This window comes from Triplophysa dalaica, chromosome 13 (genome assembly GCF_015846415.1).
Source record: "Triplophysa dalaica isolate WHDGS20190420 chromosome 13, ASM1584641v1, whole genome shotgun sequence".
Taxonomy (NCBI): Eukaryota; Metazoa; Chordata; class Actinopteri; order Cypriniformes; family Nemacheilidae; genus Triplophysa; species Triplophysa dalaica.
This window is the reverse complement of record NC_079554.1, coordinates 15,489,621-15,516,224: the sequence shown is the minus strand read 5'-3', so window position 1 is coordinate 15,516,224 and position 26,604 is coordinate 15,489,621. Positions and strand designations below refer to the sequence as shown.

The window sequence follows — 26,604 nt, the reverse complement described above, 5'->3', positions numbered from 1 at the left end:
AAGTCATAACACAAAATGTGATTTCTTAGATTGCTGATATTTAGTATACTGCAGCAGTCAATATTGTGGTTTATCAGAGATATAAGGGTTGTTTTTTGGAAGCAGTTTAAACATTTAAGCTAAGAGTGAAATTGGAGACTTTAGCATATGGCACATTTACAATACAACAGTGCCACCTAGACGCAGATAACAGCCAATGCATCAACACATGTTCTTAAAGCAAAACTACAATATGAGAGAAAAATAAAATTGGGTAGAAAAATACAATTGGGTAGGATTCAGATTTTTAAGAACCTGAAGTACCTTTTTCAGTTCATTTTTATCACAAATATTTTTCGTTTACCCACTGACCTAGCAGATTGCGTTATGATCATGTTGACAATAAATAGAAACAAAAAAGTAGCAGAAAAGGTGACAATAATATTGAAATATGTGACCATGCCATAAAATTAATTTGAATTATGGGGAAATAACCCCATAATGTAAATGCTTAATTAAGTAATGACAGTTAAAAGGCGTCTGAATATTCTGTATATTCTATAAGCAATGAATGTGTGAATATTATACAGTACATCCTGCAACATTTGAATGTGGATTTTGGCTATCACCGGTTTAAAGTGCTTTATCATGGAGTAATACAACATGCAAAAAAGTATTTAAATAAGGAAAAAGCAGGGACTATCCAAAAACAAATGATTGTCTGTAGAGCTTTCTTATGCCACAGTTTCAGGATGATCTCAAATATGGTTCAAACCTTCATTAAGAATTGTAAAAATTCAAGTTAAAACTAACAACGAATGATAGCTCGGAAAATTTCTGAGAATGTACTGGAGGAGCAGGATAGCAGATAAAATCATTTAACTTAAAATGAAAGGCATTACAACAGTATTGTGTGGTGGAGCGATACAAAACAGTGAAACATCCCAGGGTTGCGCTGGTTGTATATCGGCACTCTTACAAAACCTCTCATTAAATCAGATTCAAGGACAAAACTAACTTATATATACAGTAAAGCCATTTACAAAACTACAAATACAGTATAGTGTCCATTATGCTTTATTCTGACTCTTTCATAATGCTCTATTTTACCTCACAGACAGACATGCAATGCAGAGTCTGTCTTCAGTCACAAGGGTTCACATCACTGAAGCCAAACCGAAGAAAGCAAACTGTATGCATAAAATCATTATTTTTTAAATATACAGTCATATTATAGCACCAACATGAATGGTCCGTGTTGTAGTCCCTCTATACACAGGTTCATTAAAAACTTGAGTTTACAAATGTCTCTTTAAACAACCGCACATGGGACATCATCAAGAGCAGCATTCATAAATGTACACTTACAATTTCCATTATATCAAAAATGACACAGAAGGACATGGCGTGGAGGCAAATACACAAACCTGACAAGAAAAACATCTGAACAAAAGAGTATATTAAAAACCTCTCTTGTAGCCAGGAACATCCGAGTCAGGCAATGTCAGCAGAATATCTGCATGAGGTCATAAACTACAAACTGTCCAGAAATGTATTAAAGAGTATTATGAAAGTGTCAAGGTTTCCTACTTGAAGCAGGATTTAATAAAGTGAAGACATAGAATGAGTGCTCGCAAACAACTTTAAAAGGTTTAAGGGCTTTTAAAATGAAGAATATATATGCACCGTGCAAGTACAGTACTGTACTGTAGAAGTAAATATCGGTCTGCTTTTAAAGCTAATACATGAGTTTTATGGTTAGACTTGGATATTCATCACTATTCATCTCTCCACAATAAAATGTCTAAAGACAAATTTACTTAATGACTGAAGCTCTAAAACCTCTTTATTACAATTCTTGAACTTACACCTCTGTCAGGGCCAGTTAAACACTATTATTCCGATACAAATGAAACAAGGAAAAAATTAATACTTTATTTAAAATTCCAGGGAACCCCGACTTCTTAAAGTGCCACTGGATTTAAGAGCTCACAATTGAATTCCTTTTATTACGCTCTGCCCTAAATTTCGCTGATTCTTCACGTACACATTTTTAATTTCAAAGATCTATTACAGAGGGAACTTTCCGATGAAAGCTACATAAAAAAACGATTAAAAGAACAGGAACAGGAACAGACCATTCAGACAGCCTCCCCGTGCAGAATTATAGACAATGATTTTCTACAGATGCACAAATTAGCATTACCGTTGCTTTAAAGGTAAAATGTACAACAATGAAGTCAAGCACAGCAAAGCCTGCTGGGAGCGGATTACACAATGTTAAATGGACCTATACTGTTTTGCTTTGCTCTTTAACATATGAAATTGCATCTGTGACTACGACATAAATTATAATATTTACATGTGATTTCGGATACAGAAAATTGTACACTTGGGTGTAATCCACTTTGGGAGATGTATGACATCATCAGATCAGACTTAATATGTTTATCTGTCTGGAAAACAGTAATTCTGAATTCTGTTTGTAAAAAAGTATGAACAGAATAACTTATGAAATGCCTCAGAAAAATGATTCTTTCGCACATTTGTGGCAAGTTGTAGTGATTTTTTGAAACATTGAAATACAGCTGTTAAAATAACAACATCGGAGGAAAACCTCCAAAGTACCTCTGTGTGTTCAAATAAACATTGTAAGTTTATGAAAGGCAGTCGGTTCAAACCACATATAATAAGCACAGTGAAAAATGTTTATCTAAAAATGTACACAAAAAACCTGCCGACGGATTTTGTAAGCAAGCCACAAGCTGACATTGTGTGTGGTATAAGAGCAGCTCTTTAAAATGAAGCCTCTAAGAGATGGACATATGCAAAAGTTCTCTGTGATGTTCTTCTTGTGTTTGGTCCACTTTACAAAACAAACCATTGCTTCAGTACTGCGGTTTATAGTTGTTTCACCTGCTGGTTGGGAAACAGCACCTGTTGTGTATTACTGTGAGAAGTAACTGCCTTGTAGTGTATCCGGTTAGTTCAGACTTTGGTAGCCAGAAAGGCATTCCAAGGCTTTGATGTAGTCTGGTCCATTTTACTTGTGCCTGTGATTTGCTGGTTGCAAAGTTCATGAGGTACCCTGACAAGACGGTGTGCGTATCTGTTCAGTCAAAAGAAATAACTGTACAATGTTTATAACTGATCTTTCAAGTCTTCCACCTTTGAAGAAGATCTGTCTCTGAGATCAATCTCTGAAGGATTCCTGGTTGTTTTATGGAGTTGCGATGCCTCATATTCACCAGCAGGTGTCCGAATTTCACAAGGTTTAGACAGAGTCAATTTCTCTATGCACAGTCTGAGTCTGTCTGTTATCCATTTTAATAATGATTTGTGAGCATTATCACTTTAGTTTCATCTGGTCTCTTGCTTGTGGAGAAATCCCTTGAATCCCAGAATGCAGCTGAGAGGACTTGTGTTAAGAGCAATGTCAAGTGCAAATGAAATGCTTGTATGCATGATATAAGCACAAGGAAACGCTCTGGTCATCCTAAAATAATAAACAACATAAGTGACATTTAATGAGGTTTTAGCTAGATTGACCAGAGAACGGGGACTGGGCTGGAGGTGTGTCATAAGAATAAATACTGTGGGTGCATCTGTTTGTGTGTGTGTAGAGTAAATGGTGTTGCAGAAGCAGATCAGAACTTGTTCTGTTTTAGCTTGTCGATGTGGTAGCAGAGCTTGAGAGCAGGGCCCAGTTTAAGTCCAAGGTACTTCATGATCATATCGCTCTTTAGGAGAAGAAGAGCATCTCCATCGATCTCCTGGAGAAATAATCACACAATGCCCGCATCAGAATGCTTACTAAACACTCGAGATAACGTTTTACTGTCAACATATTTAAGATATAAAGCAACTGTACATGTACGCTAAAGCCGCATCATGATGATTTGGCAAACATTGTAACTGCTTTGAAATGTAATATAATAAACAGGGAGCATTTCACCTAAGCAGGGTTTTATGATGTGATAGCGTGTTCGACACATGGTACTTGTTTGAATTTGTTAATGAATGTGGCAATAAAACTCACATGTTTTCTGAAGAGGTCCACGTGTGGGCCCAGAGCTTGGGGGTCTGCGTCTTTAATAAACCACACCACCTCATCCACGCTCCATCTGGAGGGATCCTTACTGGGTGGGGGCTTTGCTTCCCCTCCCTCTGAAGATGGACTGTAGGCTGGGTAGAGAGATATCGAGTTGAGAGGTTGGATATAGTTTTGGTTAATTCTGGGAATGCCTTTTTATTTGTATAGGGAATAAAACAGAAATGAACGTGGAAGAAAAATACAAAAAGGTTAGTCATCTGATAGAACATCTGAATTTAGAATGCATTGTTGTGCATCTCTCTTTTAAAATTCTGAGAAACAATGTACAATTTGAATAATACAGTTTTAAGGAAAATTAGGAAAAATAATAAGAAAAAATGGTTCCTAAGGGGATAATTCTGTCATGATTTTCTGATAGAAAATTCTGTCATCATTTACTCACAAGAAAGAAATGATTGAAATGATAAAAGGGTAAAACAATTATCAGAGGAATTTCATTTTGGGTAGACTATACCATTAATTTACTTAATGGACTTATTTACATTTTTTTTTACCATTTACCTAAATGTACTTACAGTGATAGTTTACACAAAAAAGAAAATTCTGTCATCATTTACTCACCCTAGAACTTTCTTCTAAAGACAACAAAAATAGATATTTTGAAGAAAGTTGGTAACTGAACAGCACTTGCCCCCATTGACTTCTATTGTATGGACACAAAACCAATGCAAGTGAATGGGAGCCAGAGCTGTTCGGTCACCAATTTTCTTATAGTAAATAAGTAAATTAAAGGAATGGTTTACCCAAAATGAAATTTCTATAATGATTTACTTTCCCCATAATTGTTTCAAACATTTCTTTCTTGTGCAGAACACAAAAGCAATTGTGAAGAATGTTGGTAACCGAGCAATGGTTGCATTGAATGGGTACCGCCATTGTTTGGTTACCAACATTTTCGAAATAGGTTTGAAATAAGTAAATTCCTTGGGGAACCAAAAATGTCTCTTCAATGGCATAGCTGTTTTTAAGCACATTTTTAAAGAGTGTATTGCTGTATCTTTTAAAGTGGAAGTTTCCTTTCTTACCACTTCTGTTTCCTTCCTGGAATGTGCTGGGACTGGCCGCCTGTCTGCACACGCCTCCGGAGTAGGTGGGGCCGGAACGGAAACCGTATGCAGATTTGGTGGCCGTGTACGGCGAGGACATCGCACCAAAGGCAGAGTCACTGGGGTCAACAGAATAGCGCTTGGGGTCCATTGAATCGCCATGGTAATCATCCATCATCAAGTCTGTTGCACAAAAAGAACAGCAATTTAGGGAAAATAATGCATTTAAGGGCCTAATTTGGCTCAGGTTACTCATTGGTTTCTTGAGTGCTGATTGGCCTGCACGGTCTAAACCAATTTACATGCATATATAAACACAGTGTCCATGAGAAATGAAGGCACCCTCTGAAGTGGGTTGTCCTCCTATAACCACGTTAACCATTGACATGGGATTAAATCACGGCAGAAGCTTTGACTGTGTAGCCGAGCAGCACAATATTGTGTCATACTGATGTTAATGCTCTAATCTCTAGAGCAGCCAAACCACATTCAGGGGGGGAGAGAGAGAGAGAGAGAGAGAGAGAGAGAGGGGGGGAACACTCAAACCACTCACAAAAGCACTCAACCCTTCACTGGCACTTAAACAGCTCAACTAGCACTAAAGGCCTCCTCTGCATTTTCCGAAGGGCAAATTGGACAGCAGCAGGGACCCAATAATCCAGGAACCAAATCAAAAAATCAAAAACTCTACGGTGACCATTGCAGGTCAGAGTAGAGTAGTAGACTACAGTTTAAATTGAAGGAGTACGCACTTGACTTGGGCTGTCCGTCTGAGTGTTTCTCAGTGTGGAAGGAGGAGGACGAGGAAGGAGATGATGAAGGGGCGATGGGCTGGTCACTGAAAAGGTTCTCACACAGCAGGCTTCGACACAGCTTCTTGAGGAAGCGCAGAACGTAGCCGACACTGTTGACCACTGGCAAGCTCAACAGATGCTGCTTACCATCAAATGTGGCTGATGAGAAAAGAAATAATGTTTGAGGTTAAGACGAAATATACACCGTTTCAGCGGCTACAACATAAATGTTATGTAGCACAAACCTAACTTCCGGTAGACCGCCACAAAGAATCAATAAGTGTTGAATAGGTTTAATTTAATACAATTAATATACGATAAAATATTAATATAAAATATATAAATATGCTTAATAAAAAACAATATATATATATTTTAAATATGTTAAAATTAAATATAATAAACAAACAAACACAGATGAAACTATCAATACAATAAACTTTATTTTAACAGTGACTGTGTTTTTGTTTGTCTATATATTGATGGTTTTATTGTTTTTATTGTTGCTATAGTGTTATATATTTTATGTACACGTTGGACTCAGCTCAAATATGAGATGAGATGTTTATTCTAATAAATGTAAATGCATTACTGTTATTGGTGCAAATGACATGGGTATTTTAAAGGAACAGTTCACCCAAAAATGTCAATTCTGTCATCGTTTACTCACCTCGAGTTGTTCCAAATCTGTATAAATTTCTTTGTTCTGATGAACAGAGAGAAAGATATTTGGAAGAATGCTTGTAACCAAACAGTTCTTGGACCCCACGGACTACCATAGTAGGAAAAATAACTTTTTTTTGTTCTGTTGAAGACAAAAGAAGATATTTTGAAGAATGAAGGACAGCAAACAGTTCTGGGGCACTTTTGACTACCACTGTAATTTAAATAGTCAATGGGGTTTAAGAACTGTTTGGTTACAAGCATTCTTCCAAATATCGTTCTCTGTGCTTAACCAAACATAGATATTTATACAGATTTGGAACAACTTGAGTGAATAATTCATGACAGAATTTACATTTTTGGGTGAACTATCCCTTTAATGGATGGCGATAATGATACCTAAAAATACTGATGTAAAACATTGTTAAAAATTATTAATACCAAATAAGATTGTGCCAATTATTGTTTTGTGTATCAAAGATAATTTCTCAATATACTCATAAATAATGAAAACACATATTCAATTGACAAAGTTGTTTGTAAAGTGTTGCTGTCATGAATTACTATTACAGTAAAAATGCATTATTAAAAGCAGCTTCATAATTCATTTACACAAGTAATTATTGCCAAACCGCATACACCTTATAAGTAATATTACAAAGTACAATGTAAATACAGTAATACAAACACTGTAATAAAAAGAGCATATCGTTGCTGTCCTTCTGAAACCTTGTATCTCCATATTTCGTGATTTTAATTTTTCGCCATAAAGCACCCTTTATATTTGATAGGTTTTGCATATACCTTACCGATAAAAATAATAAAAAGTGCTAGTCAACTTTGACAACACATTATGCAATCATTGAAAAAGTTGCGTGTTTGTCCCATTCCCTGAAAGACAGCAAATTTTAACATACAAGGTTCCAAAATGACAGCATTTTTTTTTTTTTTGAAAATGTAGTGGTCCCCACGAGGGTCAAAAAAAAAAATCAAACTAAATAATGTTGATTTGACACTGTAAAAATGCAGAAAGGTTGGTTTGGTTTGCGGTAGGTTTAGGTGATAGCATCTATTGTATGTACAGTATCATTAGGTCTATGGAAAAGTCCCTATAAAACACATAAACCCAAATGTGTATGTGGACATTGCGTTTGTGTGTGAAAATACCTGAGATCTTCTCTCCCCCGTAGCCCTCGGTGAGCAAGGTGAAGACAGCTTTCTGCTGGAACGCACTGTCAATGCATCCCTGCACAGCCTGCTGGAGCACCACAGACGGCCTGTCTGGACCCAGGTGATCCGGAAGCTGCATAACCTTCTGCCGGTCAAGGTTAGGGCCTGTGTTGACCTGCTTATTCACATAGATACAGACTGGGGAAATGGGGAAAGAGAGAAAAAGTGTTTTAGATTTTTGGAACAGATAAGAACAATATGAAAGTTTTCTTTTTTGTTTAGTTTTTTTTTGTATCTTTAGTCCCAGATATGCTAAATGAGTCTATAAATTTAATAGTGTAATATAATATTACAACATGAATTATACACGATTAAATAAAAAAAAAAAAATGCAAGACAAAGAAAACTAATGACATGAAAATAACAAATATTTAAGATTGTGCTAAGTGAATAATCAAATGTAAGCCAACCATGCAAACTGGCATAAAAATACTCATTAATTCATTTTATTTCTATCATTTCTTTGCTTGCATTAAAGCACACTAGATGCTTTCTGGAACACTGTCAAATCATGCTGGGATAACATGGATAATCACTTGTGCACTTGTCCATGACAGCTCAAGCGCATGCTGTCATTAAAGCAAACGCGAAAATTTAAATTTTAATCAAAATATGCTAAAAAGAAGCATTTTCAGCAGTTCATACAAAGCCTACAATATGTCTTTTATGACATGCAGTGATGTACATCAACATGAATCTCTGATATATAAAAACTATCCACATGTCTGCATTGAAATGTACACACACACGGTACATTGAGACGCAATGCACAGCTTCCATATTGACACTCGAAATGTCTTGTGGTTTCACATTTAAATCCGTCAATTAAATATTTGTAAAGGAACCTTCAAATATTTGATGCCACATTTATAGATCGTTTCTGGAGGTTGTGAAGGGGGAATTGCATTTCATTTCTAAGAAATACTCCAACAGATCCACATCCATTTCACGGGACTCAAGAGACGAGCAATGAAAGACTCGCATGAAAAATAAAGAGTGCAAGAAAAGAAAAAGCCCTATTGGCAGATTCAGATTTCTGAGGCATCCATAATGCCGTGTGCTGTGCATTTAAAACGCTTGCGCCTTCGATAAAATCAACACAATCTTGCTGGAAATCGGCAACAGCAGGTCACATTTTAACTCTCAGGAAATTGGTCTCTGCTCCAAATTTGTGAACTGCACTCCTGCTGTTGCCAATCCCCATGAGATCAGTCTGAATGAAATAATCCAGTGATAAACCTTCTAATCAATTTATATATTTCAATTTCTAATAATTGCAAAACTCATTTTATAAGCACCGTTTAGGTTTCCCATGCATTGCCACAGGAATATAAGAAGAAAGAGCCAGACAGAAGAGTGTGCGTAAGAATCCACCAATCGCACACACCCCCGCTCCTCCCACACAATCTGTCCCCACTGACTTGACTCGCTCGTCTGCGGCATGCGGATGCTTTAATCTGACAGATCGCCATGCTGGGGGATTTCCTTCGTCGTCTGTCACACAGAAGCGCTATGACCGGGAGTCACACACACTCACCATGCCGCCCATGGGCAAAACAATAGACGGCAGCAGCGTGTGCATGCTGTGTGTGTCTGTGTGAGAGTGTGTAACTAGATCGAGTCTACAATGAACGGGGGGCGGGGAGGACTGCTTCCACAAATAGGTGATAAGACACAGCGAGCTTAAAAATAGATCATTCATACCAAGATGCCAGACATGTAGGTTTGCAGACGGCGAAAATTCAACACACTCAAGAGAGGCAATATAAGATATATGTGCACTCACACATACACATCATTCGGAACACAGCAGAGGAGCTAATAATGACCCCGGGTCACCAAGGTCATGACCCCCACCAGCAGAAGAAACAACTCCCTTTGCGACCCCCACAACACATATCCCCTACAAATTATACACGCTTTGTAACACAAGGGTGTGTGTGTCACTGCCTGAGGGGTTGAGAAGCGTGAAGTACTTTTATTAAATTTGTATTTGGAAACTATCCAGTTAAAGGGATAGTTCACCCAAAGTCATTACTCACTTTCTAGTTGTACCAAACCTGCATACATTTCTTTGGTTGGTTGAACAAAGAGAAAAATATGTGGACAAATGCTTGTAAACAAACAGTTCTTGGACCCCATTGACTACCATAGTAGGGAAAATGACAATGGTTTATATTCTTCAAAATATCTTGTTCAACAGAACAAAAACATATAAAGTGATTTGGGTATGGTAGCCTAGTCATTGGGGTCCAAGAAATGTTTGGTTACGGACATTCTCCCAAATATCTTCTATACATTTATACACATTTGGAACAGCCTGAAGGTGAGGCAATTATGACAGAATTTGTATTTTGGGTGAACCATGCCTTTAATCTACAGTGAAAGTTCTGCATTGGCATATCTTTTTGTCTTTTTGAAGAAATAAATGCTGCTTTTATACATTATGAAGCATTAGGGTGAACCGGTGAAGCTCGATAAAATGAACATGGTCTTAAAATAAAGGTGGAATACCCCTGTAATACCTTCTAATAAAATACAGAAGTGTGAGCGTGACTTTCCACTACACAAGATATAAAAGTTCAGAAACTTGGTCGGCAGACAAAAGGCTCTTGTTCAGTAACTGCTCCCTACAGAAAAGGTATTAAGCTTTCAGAACTAAAGGCGACCTCGGCCATACCATCACAGCTTCTCATGTTTAATTTGGAACAGCACAGAGAACCAGACAGGTGCCTTAAGAGGAATGGAAATACATTTAGTCTCCGCTAAATTTGCAAAGCAGAACATAAACTATTGATTAGATCAAGCTGTAAATGCATTCAGTTAAAAGGATGTGACTTCAATCTGAAATTCATATTTTGTTTAAATAAGATTTTGCCACCGAAGAGCTAAGAGGTGGACAGATATGATATCTCCAGTAGTACGGAGACAAATTAGAAGATAATGTCTCCACGGCTAGATAAGTCAGGTCTTCAAATAATGTCCCTCGAGACTTATACACCTATTAACCTTTAAAATAAGAGATGTAACTACTCTTCTCTCTCCTTCTGGTGATGGATGTAATTGCCAGTTGGGAGATAGCTCACACAGACGACAGGGTCCTGACCTCAAAGATGATGATTTTGCGTGTAGGCTGTGTAAAATAAAATCTTCACTATGCATCGTAACTTGTAATTCTTAACGTTTGTGAACAATTGTGTTTTTCTTCTGTTTTTAATTTCTCCTTAAAATTTGAAAAATAAAAACACTTCTGATTTAAATGAAACATACAGTACATGTAACTGGTAGCCCTTTGAAGTCTCCTGAGTTATGAACGAGCATCCCTTGGGGTACGGGTATTGTTGTTTTCAATTACTGATATCTAGTCTGGTTGTTATAAAAATAGAGACAGTGGTCCTCTCTCACCCCCTGTGAAACACATTCCATCTTATCATCTTATAATAACAGTTACCATAATTCAGATATATGGGTAGAAATACAGTCAATACTGGGCAATAAAAAAGAGGATGGGATGCCATTGAGCCATGATGCAATTCCTTAGAGGATAGTTATTCCTCCATCTCCCACATTTTATTGTCCTCGATATAGTTTCTGGGTTCCGCATGCTAATGTTTCAGAATGCACTGAGTGAAAGAGGACATATTCAGGTGTTTGCGTGTGTGTTACCTGTGAGGACCTGTGAGGTGGCTGAATGGGGGACTGTGGCAGCATCCTGTGGGATTGAGCTCATGTCTGGCTCAGGTGTGCTGCTGGGAGGTGAGATGGCCAGAGGTGTCATCAGGCGTGACTTTAGCTGTAATTTAAATATATATTGTAAAGATTTTTGTAAATATGTAATAAAATGTTTAAAGGAACAGTTCACCCAAAATGAAATTCTGTCATCATTTACTCCTCAAGCTGTTCCAAATCTGTAAACATTTCTTTGTTCTGATTAACACAGAGAAAGATATTTGGAAAAATGCTTATAACCAAACAGTTCTTGGCCACCTTTAATTAGAATAGTAGGACAATTGCTTTATAAATGTATTTGTTCTGTTTAAAACAAAAGAAGATATTTTGAAAAAGTAGGAAAGCAAACAGTTCTGGGGCACTTTTGGCCACCATTGTAAATATTTCTACTATGGAGGTCAATGAACTCTTTGGTTACAAGCACACAATTAAGAAAACATAATTGTTCATGTATTATGTCCATAAAAATGTAATTTTATGAAATTTAACTTTTTTGTTGACGGTCAAAAATCATATGTAATTTTATGGGGAAACTACATATATATATATATATATTTTTTTAGTAAATGCAGAGTAAATGATGACAGAAATTGTTTTTGGGATGAACTCTCCCTTTAATATGTTTTGATAATTACCCTAAAAAAATTTAGTAAATTTAATCTAGCAAATGTAATTTCAAATATAATAACAAAATTTATTATCATAAGAAGATAAAACATTGACAATTTTGTACCAATACATTAACATGGTCCACGTCACAATGTTAGATTTTTTCCTCTATTCCCAAAACGAGACTTTGTAACTTTTGGACCCCACAGTATTATACAATACTATTAGAAAAGCTCTAACTATAAGATTCATTGATGTAAGGATGTATTTTTGGTCAGTCTCTTGCTAATCCACTAACATACTCATAAAGAGCATGTTACTCTTTAAATCAGCATGAGCAACATTATGAGGCTGTGCTCAGGCACACATGCTAAAAATAACTGAAAAGCAGCAGACTGCAGAAACATCCGTCAAAGTGCAACACACTCGTTCTCTGCATAGTCAACATAAGACCTGTGCATGGACCTGCCCATATACAGCTACACAGTGTTATACGTCCACAGTCTAGATTGTATGCACCGCTTAATGACATTTCGAGTTGTGCATTTGGCACACACTTTTATCCAACTTAACACACATGGCATGAACAGTGGGGAGGCCTTTGTGCTGATGACTGGTGACCTACAAATACACGCTCATTGCTGAAATATAAATGGACATGCAAACACGATCATATTTGCTGACCTTAAAACCAGGTTTCCTCCCTCTCTTCTTAGGCACTTTAATGGGTGGGAGGGATTCTGGGTAGTGACTCTGATATTCCGGGTGCCTTTTCAGGGGTGGACGACCCCTTTTGCGGCCTGGAACTTTTCCACTTGGAGGCGGGAGGAAGGAGGGGCTAATGGCCCCAGGTGATTGCATCTCTCCGCCCCCTGACTGAACCGATGCAGCTGGAAGAATACTCATCAAACCTACAACACAAGAATAACAAAAGAAATGCTCAACAGTGTATTTACGGGAATATTTCATCATTCTTGGTGTCTTTGGCAACGTTAGGGGTAAATTGTTGAATCTTTACACTTGTATTAGATTTGTTTTATGTCATGGAGACTATGCTTGATATTTGGTCTTGTGTTTAAACACTTTGTACTGCAAATAAAGTCGAAATTTAAGTGGAAAATGGCTTCATTTGACTGATGTGTAGGTTGCGTAACACAACACAAGACACAAACCTCATCTTCAAACACTTTGACACCCACTAACCAAAACATACAAACAAAAAAAATTGTGGAGACTGTATGACAATTTTTTGACCTAATCTACAGACAAATTTATCTGAAACTAAAATGTGGAGAAAAGGCCACAACGCCCCAAGGTGTTAAAAAAAACCCTCAACTGAACACAGCAAGCTGTCGTGCTATGGTAACAGTGACCCAGACAAGACCTGTAGTAAACCATCTAGATAAAATAAAATATATAAAAAAATGCATAAAACATAGGCACATTAACCATCATTAATTTTTAAGAAAGCCCTGGAGAAACATACTTGTGAATCCGGAACTGGTCCGGTACGAATGATCAGAAGAACAAAAGCTTAATAGTGAAGCTGTAAGGTGGCCTGCACTGTGCAGAGGAAACAGACACTGAGCCACATAAAAGCATCTTCTCTATCCTCCGCTCTACAACTCTCTCTCTCTCTCTCTCTCTCTCTCTCTCTCTCACTCATCCAGTCCCCCTCCCCCAACCCTCATTCACTCTCTCCCCTCCCCCTCCAGCGGTGGCGCCGGCCTCAAGATCAGCCCCTGACAGACAGTCTCCTGACTTATTCCTCTTTTCTAAAGTATTCCCTCCAACTCCATCATCTCTCAGCCTTTAAGCATCAATGAAATCATTAAGATTCAATCATTTTGAACAAAAATAGATGTAAGAACCTTATATAAATATGTTAACAAATATGATTTACTTTTACTTGTTTAATTCTGTTTATTTAATATAAGTAATGTGAAAAACAAATGAACAACAGATTAAACATAAAATAATTGTTGTTTATTTTGTATTATCATGGATATAATCATAGATGTTTTTCTTTAAAAAAAAATAGTATGATGCATTACAATATTGAAGGGCTATATATATTTCATATTATTTTCCAGTGAAAGATCCATAATAAACCTCATGCCATGTGCAGTGTATTCTGCAGAAATTATTAGTGTGCAGACAATGGACAGAAGCTCTGCTATACATAAAGAGATAATAAAGATACAAGCACACATTCTGTAGCCTACAGGTATTTACAAATAAACATTGAGAAGTAGTAGAGACACAAAGGGTTATCTGGACGAAAGACAATCAAGCAACATGCCAGGTAATATATTACGCAAAAACATTAGGAAACAGTTTATTTCTTTAATTATGCTTTATTTACAGACCTTGTAGAAGACCCAACTTTCATTCTATTCATGTGCACTTTTCTAAACATCAAATCATTGCCACTCACCTGCGCGCGCTCACTCAGTCTCATGCAACAGCCAGGCCAGGCGTAATAACGTTCATCTATTTCTCACGCATCGTGATGCGTTTTCTACAGCTACATAAGTCATGCATCATACTAATTCTGATGACACAAAACAGAGTTACCCTACAAAACGTGGAGAAATAGCCTGACAGCAACATTGCAAATAGAGGTTCAAAAATAGAGCACCGCTCCTCATGCGTGTTCTCATGTTTACGAGCAGTCAGTGTTGCATTGCGCGGCGTCTTTTTATCTCTCGCAATCTTTCAGCAAAATCAGAGGCAAACGATACAAATGTTCAGAGCCTGAACACTCACCGACCAATCGGCGCTGGAGGGGATTCGTTGTCTGCAATGTCAAGAATAGCGTAAACTCGTCCGCGCTCGCCCGCTTCCGTGCCTCTGTCGGTTTACAGACCGGCCTCAATAATTCTGCGCTTCTGAAAGCGCCGCCAGCCCTGAGCTTCCACCGCGCGCTCCCGACACCAGCGCGCGCTCCGCAGTCGCTACATCGTCCTCTTTCTGTCGTCATGGCAACTGGGCTCCTAACATCCTCCCTTTGCCAAATAGTCATGCTGATGCGGAGCCTGCGGAATAATTTACACTACCAGCGTTTAGTGAAGATTCCCAAAACGCTGCCAAAAGCAAATGAGTGAAATTTGGGTAATATAGCCTATTTAATGGTGGAAACAGCTGTCTTAAACGACCTTTTTCGATTTATTTTTTTTGTTTGAAAATATAATTTAGAACAAATGTATAATCAGACGAATTAACATAATAATAACTTGAAGAAATAAATAACAGCTTTCATTTTCAATAGCTGCTGTCTTGAAATAAAAATAGCTGTGTTTTTGCAAAATATTTTCATCCGTGGGATGCGTAAAACTCAATTTGACGATTTTCGGTGAGGGGTTTGATACAACTGTCAGCCTTTGTTATTGTAGCACCGAGACCTTATCACAATAATTTTACATCTATAGACAATAAATGTCAATAAACACATCAAAAAACCTTGCGTTTCATCACATAATGTCGGCTTGATTTCGTTTTTTAAACACAGAGCCAGTACGTTCAATTGGTTAACAATTTTAAAGACACTAATAAGAAGTAAAGCATATCATCAGCGTTGGAGCAAATCGAGACTTAAATGCCTAAATGTAGTCTGAATATCTGAGATGCTTTCGTGGCTCATGGGGCAAGCTTAACTCATTATAAAATAATACTCATAAAAAATCCATTTGTTTGATCACAGATCTAAAACCTGAAGCACGTGCATATTAACTCGCTTATTTTAAAAGAACATTTATAAATTACAGTTATTTTCCATGGAGGTAAAATAATTTCCACGTTTATTTATTAAATAATCTAAACACACACACAGATCAAAATCTACATTTATAAATACTAAGAGCAACCTATATTTTCTCAACTTCCATTAAACCCTCATTCAGCCCAGTTAATAACCGTGTAACATAAATAATATTTTCCAAAAGAACATCCACAGCTTTAAACACCAGAACGTATGTAAAAACATAAATGTTTATTTATGAAAGCTTAGAGAACTGTGTGTGTACACTTAAAAGGATCTATCTGAATACGTCAATGGGTTAATAAATTAAAATGCATTATTGCAAATCACATGAGGCCTTCTACCAATTTTATAAACTAAGATAATTCCAAGTGTTCGATGCCGTCAGTACTCTTTTAAATATGCTACACAGACAGCACCACTATCATCAAGTAAATTTCACAATTACGGTTTATCACACACACAAAAATAATATTCGCCCGAAAACCAATAGGCAATACTGTAAATACACAATATGGAAAAAAGAGATTTTTTTTGCAAAAACATTAACCTCCCCTATTAACACACCAACACAACAGTCTTTTGGCAGATTTTTAACATGTTAATGTTTTACGTGTCAATGTAAAACCTTGAAGCACATGCACACATTTGACCATTGATTTGAAGCACAGTTGGGTGCAGGCCCCTGCCAACACCCACCCACCTGCCAACCCACCCTTGCCCTGATTATGGCTTTAACTACATACGCTACGGTTGGATCAGAGGATAATCCCAATCCTCTACTCTCTGTCTGCTGACGTGGATCCTACCACCGAATGAATGAAGATCCGTCCTTCCCCAAATCCGCCCCCCACTCACCCACCCCAAAGGAACGCTGGGAATGCACAGCACTCCCTGAGTGTGCGAGGGAATGATGGGGGGGGGGTGTACCACACACGCTCATAATGCTGCATGCTGGCGAGTGTACAGACAGCACAGTCATGCATCTTCTTGCTTGCTCTAAGCAGCGTATAACACTGATACAAAGGACAAAGGATTAACCTCAAGACCATTTAGGCATTCAAGACTTCAAGAAGCAAGATGTATACATTTTAGCAGCATAAAAGGTTATTTACAATTAATAGGTTACACACATTACGAAAAATACACATTCACACACACACAACTGGAACTCCCCACACACTGTCTGTCAAACAGAGCTATCTCTGACCTCCCACATGGATACTTACATGTGATAAACTGCTTCCAGGTCAAGTGGAGGTCAAGCCAATTGTCTCTCAAGTGTCAATCCCTCCCAAATGCATGTCATCACATGTACACCAACAAACAGAGCTGGAGCCTGAACTCAAATTCAAGTTCAACATCATTACGCTTTTATTTGCAGGGCAATGAAAATTAAGATGGTAACATCCTTTATCACAATGACAAACAATTTTGCTGTGCGTTTTAAGATATAGCTAGTATGTGTAAAAATATAATGTGATAAAAAGTATTTTACAGAAAATAGAAAACAAAAACAATATCCGCCATTTACACAAAGAACCACATGCCTTTATTGCAGCAAAAAAGAATGAACACAGAAATGCAAGCGCTGGCAAACTATTACAGACATACTAAAAATCAAATGGGTCATCAGCCAGATCAATAATCTACTGTGAGTTACTATGACAACGCTGCTTGCCAAAGCTTAATACCAGGGAAGAGAAAGAAAGATTAAGAACTTGCAATTCACTAGAAGTATTATGCTGGCACAGCGTTAGATGCTATAACAAAAGTAACATCCTGAGACATGCCTGAGACATAGTGGTTTATGGGGAGCCATTTGACTGACCACTAAGAGGATGCAAACCACAAATAGGGCAATGAGCAAACTCATGGAAACTGTGCTAGAAACCTAGCTAGCCTGACACATACAGAATTGGAAAACCAAATCCTTCAAGGAAAAATATAAAACTCCTAAAAACGACAAGAATCCCAACTGTCCATTGGAACGAAAAAAAAAAAAAATGAGATCCTTTGAACGTTTTGTCAAGTTTCACTTTGGGTATATCTCAACAATGCATTAAATTGTGCTCAGATTGGCAAATACCAAAGTATGCAATCAAACTCCATACAAATTTGATCACATTCTTTCAAGAAAAAAATTATAAAATGTGCCAAATTAGTAAATGTAAATATAAACCATGGGCTATGCCATCCACATTCATTTAATCTAATTTCTGTCCATTAGGAGATTTTGTACAAAACTGATACCTAAATAGTTGATACTTACGGTAAATGAAACATATATCGACAGTGTCTCATGTGCTATCAAAGAGTAACCTCTGAGAAACAAGATTTTTTCCGGGTGTCCTCACATAGTGACAGTGGACACTGAACTCTATGAAATGCATTTCGACTGTCCATTCAGCCTGTCGCAGAGCTGGCCGCCATTCACCCATCCAGCTGATTGCTATATTTAATTTCTAATTATGGCTGTATGCAGAAGCCAATAAATCAAAAGTTAATTAAAGTCATGGATTCATCTTTAGTGGCAACTCAATCATCTCAAACCCATTAACACTGCAGATGAATGACAACTTCACACGTGTGTGCGTCTGTTCGTGCATGTGTGTGTGTCTATCTACTGTATGTAAATGACAAAGTAGGACAAAACGAATGGCATGTAACATATACTTTTATGTAAAATGATTACAAATTCACCAAAAATTTTTCTTAAATTTACAGGCAAAAAATAATAATTTCTAGGCCTCGTGAGACTAGACCATCATTTGAAGTTAACTTCACAATTTCTACTTACATTAACTGCATGAACAGTCAAATACACAAGGGCTGAATAACAATACATTCCAGTTTGACGCATGACAGAGACTGACAGTAAACTGCTAAATTTTTCACACATCTGATCACACAAAAATTCACATTGTGGTAAAGGACTAATTTGATATGTCAAGGGAATGTTGCTTTGACTTGGACAAATGGTGTACAGCCTCTGGAAGCTTTTGCTGAACCAAAAGATCATTAATCTTTGACTCTGGTTTCAGAGTCACATACCCGGAACACCCTTTAGCTATCGGCTGCAAATTATTCCTAAAACATTCTCACTGATTGCACACATGCTCACACACAGACATCCACCAGCAAACACCAAAATAACAAAGAAGAAAGAAAGATGTCTTTTTTAAAGCGAAAAGTCCTCCAGCCAACACCTAGCATACATTGATGTGATACCCCTCGCAAACAACAGCTAGAAGTTATTTACTTCATACATGGCAAGTTGCCATAGCAACAGAAGGGAAACCTGAAACTGCAATGTGATAGAGCGAGGTGAAAATGAGCACAAAGATTTATGTTTATGTGTAATACGCGTAACATGTTACACTTTTATTATCATTCCTCAATCACTATATACTAAAAAAGCAAGAATTTTAATAAAAAAGCACGATTTTCTCTTCCTCTCACACCGCGAGGTTAGGGACTGCAATAATTAAAAATGACACACATTATCTCCATTAATCTTGTTGGAGCTAATCCAAACGCCCAGGGTCCTGTACAATGAACTGAGGATCTCATCTTCATTCTGTCCATTTCTTATACTTTATTTTTCTCTCCTGTGGGCAATTATCCTTCCCTCATATTACTGATGTTCATTTTAATATGATTAAAACTCTGTCAAACTGTACAAATGCCTCATATTATTGATAGTTACATCCTGAATATTATAAATACAGTTTTCCCTAAAAGATGCTTTCGCTAAGTCCCAAAGACATAGGACTATTTAGTAAAATGTCAAATTATTGACCTTTATATAGAATTACGAACAGAGGTCATACACAAGAATTATGAAGAGGGAAGTCGACAAGCCACCTACAAAGTAATAAAAATTACTCAAAACAACACCTTGTCAATTCAGCTGTTCTATAGATGCGAATTAAAGATCTTACTTTGTGAACAAGTAGGAGGTGTCTTATCTCTCAAGCTCCGCCCACTTCGCGCCTCGTCTCTCTCCAGGTCAACCAGTTGCCAAAGGCCCCTCCCCCTGTCGTCACTGCGATCGAGGCGAAGGCGGAGCCTAACACTCTGCACACCCAGGACGGTCGGTATCCAGGAGACAGTGGAATCCTCCAAATCCCTGCCACGCAGTCTCATTCCCACAGCAACTCACACCTCGACCAAAACATCACACTTGGAGACACAAACACAGATATTGAAAGAATTTTGAACCAGAGTGCATGAAACATGAATGACATTGACTAATAATTTGAGGAATTTGAAGGTCAAAATGTCGAAAGATTGGAAAGAAACTGTTGTCACAGAGGATGCTAAGTATCCAAAATGGACAATTCGCACAGCTTAATCTTCTAAATCCAAATCTCAAATGGAATTATTGTTTTGTTTAGGGTAACAATAGCCTATTCTCATGTTGAGTAAATATTCAATAGCTTCCAAAGCTATTTAAGATTTGCGGGTTAAGATATGAGTTTTAAGGTCATGTGTCTGGAACAGAGCGGACACTCTTTTCTTCAAATACAAAGCATGTAAAAGCATAAAACTGCCTACATTTGACATTATATTCTATGTTTATCACCTTTTTACACATTTGTTTATGATAACAGCTGAACGCCATTCTCCTATTAGAAATACACATAAAACCACATGACTTTAGGACCAAGAATTATCAAACCGGTTGCTTCAACACTGGACAGCCTGCCTTTCGCAAATCGGAATTACTTGGCAAACATTATATTACCTCATTAATATTCATGAGCCAAGCTGATAATGTCTGTAATGTGATAATAACTAAACTATTAGGCTACCTGACACGCACAATTGCAGGCAACTGTGGATTTCAACCCTGCATCGAATCACACACTTAAGTTTAAGATAAATGACTTGCACTCAGTGTGCGAATTTCCATGTGCCTGTCACATCTTTCCCATTATATTTTTATGTTCGGTGCTTTCTCTTTCAGAAAAACTGACAAATGCAACAGAGGCCAGTTAACAGAAATATAATACAAAGGACATTCGAACCATGCAATCATCTGAAGAGGAGAGTCTCACTGCCAAGTACCCATGACTTTTAATGGCAAAGATCCAAATGTACACAGAAAAAAAACCAAAGCTGACTCAAGCACAACATCACCGGCACACAAATACTTCTATGTACGGTAACTCTATAAACAGAATGGTGGCCATGAGAATCTGGGCAGAGTTCCACATTGTCCATTCTCTGGCACTTTCTGCATCCATGCCTTCAACTCTTGCCAAGAATGTATTTAGCAAAGGTTGTCCGTTACTTACATCATCATTCCTGAATGGTAGGAAATGTGTTGAGCAATCAGATTGTCCTTAAGTGCAATTGTAAACAGCTTTTTGATACAACTGGTTGCATTGTCTAAGCCAAACACTGGCAAACTATTGTACAGTTGCACAGGGTTTAATAACTTGTTATGCGTTTATGTACATACATGAGGTTTTTGCACAAGCTTGGGTGATCTGATATATATAATACACATATATTACACTGGTTTTCCATACATTTCACCATTGCCTACACAATATACCTTTTTTAAAACAACATCACAACGTGTTTAAATTGACTATTAAAAATATTTGCATATAAAACAACTTATATTAAAAGAATTGTGTATCATTTTAGATAATTACTTGGTATACTTCTTGTCTTGTCTTATTGCACCTCAATGTTGTCTCAACTAAAGCAGTCATTGTGTTTTAGTCTAAATAAATAAAATATTCGATCCTAAATGCTGTTTTGTAAATATCTGTGATTTATTCACAATAAAGCGGTGACCATCTTCTCACCAAAGTGCTATCTGCATCAATTACTTTTATTTGTCTCGCATGGCAACATTCTGTTTGTGTTTATATGTTAGGTGCTATCGTCTTGGAACAATGTCATTGAATGATTACACTTACAAAATAATATTTTAATATCATTTATATTCATTTCACGTCTATGATGTGCTTACCATTGTAAATAAAGGTACTCTAGGCCATATTGAGAATATAGTCAAAACTGAAAGGTCTAAAAATGCAAAACAACACCTACTGCTGTAACTTTATAAAGACTATAATAAAGCAAAGCCTCAGGTATCTACTTCTAATCTTTTAAACCCAATAACAGACTCTAGCAGAATGTTGCACTCATGTTCTTTCTTGGAAGGGAAAAATACCCCTCTGACCAGCTCTACAATGCGTATAATTTACCATTCACTTTTTATAACAATAAATAAGCACTTCTACCATGCTCAGAATAACAACAATGAAAGGGGTATATTCTGAGTGAGTGGATATGAAAATGCAGTGATTCCTCAAAAAATGCAAATTAGATGACTATGCCACGCAGTACAGTTGTTGTGAGGAGAAAATGCACTGGAGAAAGGCCTTTTTTACCAAGAAAATGTCAACTGGACAAAGCCCCTTCCTCTACTTCTTCCTGTCTTTTAACATAAAACCTAACTCAAGTATTCTCTTTGAGACAAACTTTATGGGGAATTTTAAGTCTTGGCACATTACTCCACAACTGATTCTGCAAACAGTCCAGCATTTCTTTTAACTGAAGCAAGCATTATTGTAGTAATAAGCAAGGGGAACTGAAATGTGCACAGTTTTCACTAAGACACATTTTGTCCTTATTGGCATCCATGTTTCTATACAAGCATTCATTTCATGAAAACTATCCTCAATGAGAATGAACATTTGTGATTTTAACTTAATGAATCTTTTCCAAAGTTGACTCATAAGGTTTTGATTATGTTTTCATGTATGCACATTTCCTACAGGGAGAAACACAGGAAAGTTTCTTGGGTGGGAATTATGATAAAGTATTGCACTGAATTGCAGATCTAAAGAAGTTGGATGTTTTATTCATTAATTTGAGTACAACTTTGAGGTTCCTTTTTTCTTTTTCAGCCCCTCTATTAGTCAATTTAATTTAACAACAGAATCGATGTGGTTGTTCATCTTTGTTTCTCTGGGGCTAAATTACTTACAGAATGTTCAAAGTAACAGTCGAAGAAAATGTATAAAACAGTGACAGGTGAAATCCACAAGGTCATTTCTATAAGGGGTGGGAGTACTCACAAATATACTGACTCATTCCTGTGCTGTTTAATGGGAGTAATGGGACCCAGTGATGATCAATCATATCACACCCTGTCAGCCAGATTACATCTGATACTTCCTAAACCAGGCTTCAGTGGAGGGGTTCCAACAATGAATCACTCCAAAAGAAAGCTGTGTGTTCACTATTGCCACAATCGGAGCCTCCACCCCCTCTCTCTCTCTTTAGTTACAGTATAATAAATTAAATGTATATAGGCATTATGGGTGTTTTCATGCTTTGCTCTCACGGCAGACCTGTAATAATGTCTTGCCCTTCCACATAATCCTTTTAGTGAGGGCCACACTTGGACGGTGCTTTATTAGCATTCATCCATATTTTATCATATTTATTCATATTTGCCTTTGCGCTCTGTAGGCTGAGAGAGGCTTTGGCCCCCTTGAGAAATTACTTGAGCTGCAAAAGACAGAATCGGAGACACAGACACATTTAGAATTTCAACATTAAAATTCACTTCTGATTCACACTTAGACACACACACTTGCATGCACCAAGAAACATATACACAAAATGATCAAACTGAAATATTAAAATGCTTTCAAATGCAAAGTAATCTGAGGCATTTGAAATGCAAAAATATCTAAATGGAGGCCAAAATTAAGAAAGGGCTTATGAGGAATCTAAAATGGGCCATAAAGTTGAATAATGGAGAGAGTAAAACCTGCTTAACCAGTTGCTTTAACAAAAAACCCAAATAAAATTTATTTTGACTTCATCTGTGATAAAAACACACTCTTGATGATTGGTGATTTTCAAACTCCAATTGTTGAGTTAAATCACACCAAACAAATGTTTCTATCCCACCCAACCATGGGTTGAAGCTAACCCAGCAAATTTTGGAGTGAATTACTGTCAGTGTCACCGCTTGCTGTGTCAGAAAATCCACAAGATTGAATTTCCTTGCAGATGTCATTCAGTTTACATACACTTAAAGTAGGCTTTACAGATTGTGCATCCACAATAGGAGACATATTTAAGCAACTTCAGTTGAAAAATGGAGGCCAAGCCATGGGGCAAATAGCAAGTGAAGATGCAATTTAATGTCCCGAATAGACAGGTGTGGTGGTAAACTCTTGTAAACAGACATTTAAATAAAAGGATTCTTGGCGAAGACCATCTAAATGACCTTGGGGTGCATCTGAAATTTCACCCAGCTAAATCACAATCGTAATCACGCCCTCAAGAATCACTTCAGAAAATTGCCAAGCTCACATCGGGCTTTGGAAAAGCACTCAGCCTTCCAAAAAAAGATTAGCCACTTCTGGGTCCATTATTCCACAATCATGTCTTATTTCAGGTCCATTTTCAAAACAGGGAGGAGTGTGAATTTCGAAGGACTGTGCTTTCCACAATATCCTGCTGATATCTCTGATACACAAGGTCAACAGACAATTATTTATTTATCTATCTGTGAGGTATTTCCTCACATGGACCATACAATAAACTGTGTAAGGGCAGGGCTGCTTTTGCATGACCCCAAAGTGCTCCGTGTTTTTCTAACCACACACACACACACATATCACCTCCAGTGGCTTATTTTGTTTTAATAATAAAGACTGTGTGTATCCACTTATTCACCCTGACACAGTGCCTCAGGGTTTGGTCACACACACACCACTGCACGTGTGCGTGCGTGCGTGCGTGCGTGTGTGAGAGAGACAGAGAGACAGAGAGAGAGAGAGAGAGAGAGAGAGAGAGAGAGAGAGAGAGAGAGAGAGAGAGAGAGAGAGAGAAGGGGGGACACCTCACATGAGGCACATAAGTGTGCTTAACCTCTGAAGTTGCTCTTTCTAAAACATTACTTGTTTTGGATTAATTATTAGCCCACATTGCTTACTATCAGGTATGATTTTAAAGTTTCAGACAATCGCGAATAATAGTAATGTTATGTCCGTCAAACACACAAATAAATTGCTTTATATTACGTAAACCCATTGTGTGTGTGTGTGTGTGTGTCCAAAGAGTGGCATACTCCTCTAAAATAAATGATATATATCACAACAATTAAAATCCCTTTATCACATTTGTAACTATCATAATGACTGAAATGCAGGCCCATAGGACTTCAGGGAAATCGCCGACAAAACAAGCGCTCGACTAAGGTGGGGCAGGTAACGTCCCACTGGAGCATAACATCACATAGGTAACAGGTAAACAACCCTATTAATACAACTTATCACTTTACGATGTTTCTTAAATAAATCAGTGTTTTAGCAAAGTGACTTCACAAAAACACTCATGTGTGCTTTAGACTGGGAAATGATTCCCTTAAAAATATTTAATTGTTAGTAATTACTCGGTGTTATAAACGCCGTCTCAGTTTTACATTAAGGAACCAAACATGTAAATGACATGCGTGCGATTCTCGTGAAGAAAAGTAGGCACGACCGATATTGCTTAACATACTGTCCATTTGATCGCATGTTAAACGGAACGACCGGTACCGAACAGTAAGTTATAACAGTTATAATAGCCTATAATCTCGGTAAAACCCCATCCAAACAACACTGTTGTGGCCAATTCATTTTTGCCTAAAGAACCACGCGTTTTCAAAAAAGATTAGCAAAGATCCCTCGGGAAAAAGGGTTATCGCCGATTTACCTTTGCGATGGTCTGTTAGATGTATCACAGTCCTGCAGAACAATTTGCCCAAAAAGTAGCAGCTGGACTGCGGACTCGATTTTCTTCCCCCGCCGCCGGTGCAGAAGTGAAGTCGCGCGAGCACCGAGGCTCGTGTTCCCGGAGCAAATACACAGCCGGTTTCACTCGCACTTAGACACGGTGCCAAACTGATCCGCACCCCGGGGATCTAATTAAATGACAAGACACGGGGGCGTCTGGCGAAACGTGTATTAATGCCTAGGTATGCAAAACGATGTAGACTAAAACACCCACACAGGATATCCGACTGTATCCTCCCAAAAAATCTATTGCAGAAATACTGTCTGCATTAACCCTGTGTATATTTGCGTATGCGGAGTTCTCTCCGGGGTTTGGGAACAAGACCACCTTTAATAACCATAATTAACCTGGTTTGTGAATTGCGTGCGATTTGACGCTATTTTAAATACATTCTTTTATAAAATTTTCAATAGTTATGCGATTTTATAATAATCGATTATTAAAATGGTGTTTCGATTGTCCTTTGACTCATATGTAAGAAAATGCAGAGAACCCGTCGTTATTGTTGCGTCAACAGCTGTCATTTTATTCTGTAAAAACATCATCGACTCTACAAGCCCATACAAAACGAGGTCAACAAAACATATATATTTGTTTCACTTTTAAACACCTAACAAAGTTGCTATTCCGTTAAATATGAACATAAATTACAATTCAATTACATAAATTACTATTGGCCGAATAAACCTCTTCTGCCTCGTCCAACTGCAAAAGTGAACACTCCAGAAATACAAATAGGCTGAATTAAGCGAATTCCTTTAAAGAAAATACGGGTCAGTCCGTGTTTTAAAGCCCATTTGCTGGTGTTGTTGTTGCTGGTGTTGGTCATCCTCTGATTTTAGCTGAAATGTT

At 37.5% G+C, this 26,604-nt stretch overlaps 1 protein-coding gene across 4 annotated transcripts; it reads right to left on the bottom strand.

The window, feature by feature from the left end:
• Window positions 1-1,040: 1,040 nt before the first annotated feature.
• Window positions 1,041-25,989, bottom strand: scml4 (Scm polycomb group protein like 4). 4 transcript variants are annotated; one of them, XM_056765113.1, is made up of 10 exons: window positions 25,672-25,989; window positions 19,869-20,109; window positions 12,849-13,075; window positions 11,493-11,619; window positions 7,764-7,964; window positions 6,604-6,738; window positions 5,892-6,092; window positions 5,119-5,322; window positions 4,019-4,224; window positions 1,041-3,752 (listed from the first exon to the last, which is right to left on the bottom strand). In XM_056765113.1, exons 2-10 carry the CDS (start codon window positions 20,071-20,073, stop codon window positions 3,627-3,629), a joined length of 1,632 nt encoding a protein of 543 aa, XP_056621091.1. In that variant the 5' UTR covers window positions 20,074-20,109; window positions 25,672-25,989; the 3' UTR covers window positions 1,041-3,626. The 4 variants fall into 4 exon arrangements, with proteins under 4 accessions (XP_056621091.1, XP_056621094.1, XP_056621093.1 ...); XM_056765116.1 differs by lacking the exon at window positions 19,869-20,109; XM_056765115.1 differs by lacking the exon at window positions 6,604-6,738 and having other exon boundaries at window positions 1,894-3,752; window positions 4,019-4,164.
• Window positions 25,990-26,604: the final 615 nt, after the last annotated feature.

What these genes read in the sequence shown, in the direction of transcription:
- scml4 (XM_056765113.1), bottom strand. Translation starts at nt 20,073, where the DNA reads ATGAGACTGCGTGGCAGGGATTTGGAGGATTCCACTGTCTCCTGGATA. An exon ending in CACCTCACAGGTCCTCACAG is followed by an intron (nt 7,965 to 11,492) that starts GTAACACACACG and finishes CCATTTCCCCAG; the next exon opens with TCTGTATCTATGTGAATAAG. An exon ending in CAGATTTGGAACAACTCGAG is followed by an intron (nt 6,093 to 6,603) that starts GTGAGTAAACGA and finishes TTTTCTCATCAG; the next exon opens with CCACATTTGATGGTAAGCAG.